The following is a 4640-nucleotide window of genomic DNA, read 5'->3' as shown; positions in this document are numbered from 1 at the left end:
TGTGTGGGCTAGGAGCTTCACACCGATCGAATGCACATGTTTGAGGTGTGTGGCCCACTTCAGTGTACTTTTCGAACAAACCTCGCATTAAAATCGATTATTTGTATTGGAATCATTTATCGATTGTGATAAAAAGAAGAAAAATAATCGATTTTTAAAACCCACACAAAAAACGATTGCAGTATTTGCACGTAGCTTAATTTCTTTAGAAAAAAAATTATGTTTTATATAAAAAAATGTTTTTAGCACGTTTTATAGTCGTTGTAAGTATATCATTTTACATCAGATATGCTCTGTATACAATAGTAATTGTTAATATTTTAGTTTTTAAGTATATCTGCCACCCACCTAATTAGACCGGCAATCGGCAAAGTAAACACCAAAAGCAATGCCATCATCGAAGACATTGTAGAATATAAAGATTTTAAGAAACTGTTGCGCACCAAGACCAATGTCTTAGTTTTGTACACCAGCAATGTCAAGCAATCGGCGGAACAGATAAAAGTCTTCAAGGAGACAGCAGGCATTGTCAAAGGAACGGGTACAATGGTGTTAATGGATTGCTCAAATGCTGAAAAGAAGTTGTGCAAGAAATTAAAAGTTTCCCCCGATCCGGTTATATTGAAACACTACAAAGATGGTGATTACCATAAAGATTATGACCGGCAAATGGTCGTATCGTCTATGGTGAATTTTATGCGTGACCCGGCTGGGGATTTGCCATGGGAAGAAGATCCTGCTGGCAAGGATGTAATACATTTTGGAGATTATGCTTCATTTTTGAAACATTTGAAAAAGGATATGCGGCCGATGTTGGTAATGTTCTATGTACCATGGTGTGGTTTTTGTAAGCGACTGAAACCTGATTTCTCAAAAGCGGCCACAGAACTTAAAAGTGAAGGTTATGTTTTGGCTGGCATGGATGTGGAAAGGCAGGAAAATGCATTGGCAAGAAGGGCATATAATATAACGGGTAATTATTATTCGAAGATTGTTTCACTTATACCAACCAGCAAAATTATATTATAACGACATCAAGGACCCAAAGAAATTGGTCTATATAAGCGATAATAAAAAAGACTTTTCAGGGACTTTTGTTATAAGCGATATGTATATAAACGATTTGAGCTGTAGTTTTTTAGTATTGTAGAATTCATTTCAATTTATTAAATCTAAACCTAGTCCCGCAAAACACGAAAAACAAGAAAATTAAATCTGCAATCCTATATTTTTTTAATTTTCTAATTCATTAAATAGGTTTCCCAACCATTATTTACTTTGAAAATGGAAAATTAAAGCAAATATACGAGGGTGACAATAACAAGGATGGTATTGTATCGTTTATGCGTGATCCAACATCGGTGTTGATCAAGAAACCCAAGGAGTCTGATTGGTCTGCTGATACGAACTCGGAAATTGTGCATTTGACAAAACAAAATTTCGAACCTGCCTTAAAAGATGAAAAGTCCGTACTCGTGATGTTCTATGCCCCATGTAAGTCAAATACATTCAGTTTATTTTCCTAAACCCCAAAAATAATAATCTCGTCTCCCTCAGGGTGCGGCCATTGTAAACGCATGAAACCCGAATATGAAAAGGCTGCCTTGGAAATGAAACAAAAACACATTCCCGGTGTATTGGCCGCACTTGATGCAACAAAGGAATCTGCCATTGCTGAGCAATATGGTGTCAAGGGTTATCCAACTGTAAAATACTTTGTTAATGGTCAATTTAAATTTGACGTCAATGTTAGGGATGCCGATAAAGTTGTGGAATTTATGAAAGATCCCAAAGAACCGCCGCCACCACCACCGCCAGAAAAGAATTGGGAAGAGGAAGATGATACCGAGGTGGTCTTCTTAAAAGATGACAATTTTGCAACAACATTGAAACGAAAGAAACATGCCCTGGTCATGTTCTATGCACCATGTATGTATTTTTATTAAACATCTCTTATTATGAATTGTATTATTTGATATTTGAAAATGTCTATTTTCAGGGTGCGGTCATTGTAAAAGTACAAAACCTGAATTTAATGCAGCTGCCAAAGCCTTAAAAGAGGATTCCCGCCTAATTTTGGCCGCTGTCGATTGTACACGTGAAACAGCTGTCTGCTCGCAGCATGAAGTTCGTGGTTATCCAACCTTTAAATATTTTTCATATCTCAAAACAAAACAGGAATATAATGGCGGACGTAAGCGTGAAGACTTTATTGCATTTATGAACAAAGCCAACGAATCAGCTGTACCTAAATCTAAATCTATAGAACAGCAGCATGAGGAGTTGTAGTATTGAATTATCAATTCAACCTATACATTTTTAGTTGTATTATATGGATGAACAAAACAATTACTGTGACACTTTTTTTCTACAATAATGTTTATATACACAAATATATTTAGATAACAACTTTTTGTATTTTTATATGGTATTCATTTTTTATATTCCTTTTTTATGTATTTCTCCAAAATCTCGTAACTTAAATCTCAATATACAAAAATCAGTGTTATTATTTATGTCTCAAATATTGTTACAAAAAAACAAAGTTTTTTATATATAGGTCTTCCTAATTTGTTTGTACACAATTCATTCCTATTTGAAAAATATGTATTAAAATTTATTTGAATTAATCTGGAAATAAAGGAGAAAATATTCTAAGCTATTTAAAATATTTTATTTGTTTAAATATTAAAATATTGGTGGAAAATACACCTCTCATATATCTGTAAGTGATTCCGATTAATCGTACGGACATAAAAGACGCTATTCTATCGAATATCAACTGATAATTGATTGGGAGCACCAAATGTTTCTATGGGATTTTAACTTCTAAAATACATCAAGGAACCCAAAAATATTTTCTATTAACCCAGATAACGTAAGAGATTTTTTCTACTAAATCTTTAATTTAAACTTAATTTTTTTTTTAATAAAATTTGTTTTAGCTTTAAGCTAGAGAAGTGTAGAACAAGATAAATGATACATTTTTTTTAGAAATTCACTGAGACAATTTGTGATGTGATTTGGAAAATAAAAAAATTAAAAATAATAAACATAATTTAAGGCTACAAATTGCATTTTTTTTAAATAAATAAATAAAAATGTAAGAAGATCAAGTCAAACTATAATGGAATGGAAGACAGCCTTTTACAACCTGAAATCTCAAAATATCATTTCAAGCCATTTCGATTTGAAATGCCGCAAACTCCTTCAAAATGACGACAATCAGGCGGTACTTTTATATGGAATCTATGTCAAAACGTAATCAATGTGTTAAATTTTCCGCAAGTGGTTAATCAATGGGAAGAAGAAATAGAAACCCCCATACCTAATGTCAAAATTCCGCCTTTTATTAATCAAGGGGAAGGTAGATGTACTGAAATACATTTTAAATTATTGCAAGTAAATGCATATTTCAATTTCAATTTACTTATTTTTTCATTAGGAACCTAGCCACAAGGCCAAAATCGTTTCCAAAAACCACTATTCATTTACTACTTCAAAATCTTATTTTAAAAAATAAAATGGATTATCTTTTCGAATAAAACATCCAATAATTATCTATCCGATATAATTCCGAATTTCGAATAAAAAAACAATAATATTCCAGATTTTTTTTATAATTTCTGAAAAAGCAAGGTGTATTTAATAAGGTGCAAGTGACAATCATATGGTATCAAACTTTTTTCTTGATTTTTTGTAAAGTAAATTGTCAAAAACATTTTCAATATTACATTTCGATTTCAAAATTGTCTTCAAATTTAGGATTTTTTAATAATAACCATTCATGAAAACTACATTCATAGAGTCGGACGGAAAGGAAACCTAGGCTCAGTTATAAACCCGTTCACCGATTGGTCCACATATATTATGTGTGGAAATCTGTCCAGAAATCCCAGCTATTCATAAAATCGAGCAGATTATGTTAGCCTATATTGGAATCGGCCCCTAGGTGCTTGTCACAATTCTCGGCGGAGGTTAAATACGTCTATGGAAAGATTTTATACGGTCAGCACAATTTCCATGATTTAGTCATTAGCCGGGGATTTATGACCTTCAATTTTTTTTAAGAAGGCAAGATTTGAAGCCACTCCATAGAAAAAATAGATTGTAATCCACAATATAAACAACATCACAAGGAGCCATGGGCTACATGTGGGAAACTTAAAATTAATCGCGACCCGGTCTTAAACTTTATTTTTCACTGACCTAAAACCTCCAATAACCCAAGAATACACAAATTCATTATTATTCAGAGAATAGTTCTTGACAAAAATAAATTAATAATTGTTTTTGTTTATTTTTGTCAAAATCTTATTGTCAGAAGAGCTAATCAACCTACCAACAAAACCGACCATTTTAGTACCTTTGTTCTCTAAAGTATGTATTTCCAAAACTACCTCCATATCATAACACTACACTCCAATTCTGTCCGCAACAGAAATCTAGCTCTATACTAAATTTGGTACCATTTATTACTTTTTGTACTTTTATAGTATTTATTTCCAAAACTATTTCCCCATTTCATGATTCGAATTAAAAAAAAAAAACAACAAAATATAGACTACTCCAAAAGCTTAAAACTAACAACGTATTAGAATCATAAAATCTTAATGTCTAATCAGTTGGAGGCAGGGATG

General features: G+C 32.2%; 1 protein-coding gene across 1 annotated transcript; it reads left to right on the top strand.

The window, feature by feature from the left end:
• Positions 1-236: 236 nt before the first annotated feature.
• On the top strand, positions 237-2293 carry LOC133321148 (protein disulfide-isomerase A5-like). The gene is made up of 5 exons (XM_061530241.1): positions 237-263; positions 325-973; positions 1258-1494; positions 1558-1929; positions 2000-2293. The coding sequence occupies exons 1-5, from the start codon at positions 237-239 to the stop codon at positions 2287-2289; spliced, it is 1575 nt and encodes a 524-aa protein (XP_061386225.1). The 3' UTR covers positions 2290-2293.
• Positions 2294-4640: the final 2347 nt, after the last annotated feature.

Source organism: Musca vetustissima, unplaced genomic scaffold, assembly GCF_032173495.1.
Source record: "Musca vetustissima isolate MV318-11 ecotype Yass unplaced genomic scaffold, APGP_CSIRO_Mvet_v1 utg72218, whole genome shotgun sequence".
NCBI lineage: Eukaryota > Metazoa > Arthropoda > Insecta > Diptera > Muscidae > Musca > Musca vetustissima.
Note: the sequence above shows the minus strand (reverse complement) of the source record. Positions and strands in the feature narration are given on the sequence as shown.

Excerpts from the sequence above, each read along its gene's own strand:
- LOC133321148 (XM_061530241.1), top strand. The coding sequence starts at position 237 with ATGTTTTTAGCACGTTTTATAGTCGTT. Across the intron at positions 264-324 it reads TAGCACGTTTTATAGTCGTT|TTTTTAAGTATATCTGCCAC; the intron begins GTAAGTATATCA and ends TTAATATTTTAG. Across the intron at positions 974-1,257 it reads AAGGGCATATAATATAACGG|GTTTCCCAACCATTATTTAC; the intron begins GTAATTATTATT and ends TTCATTAAATAG.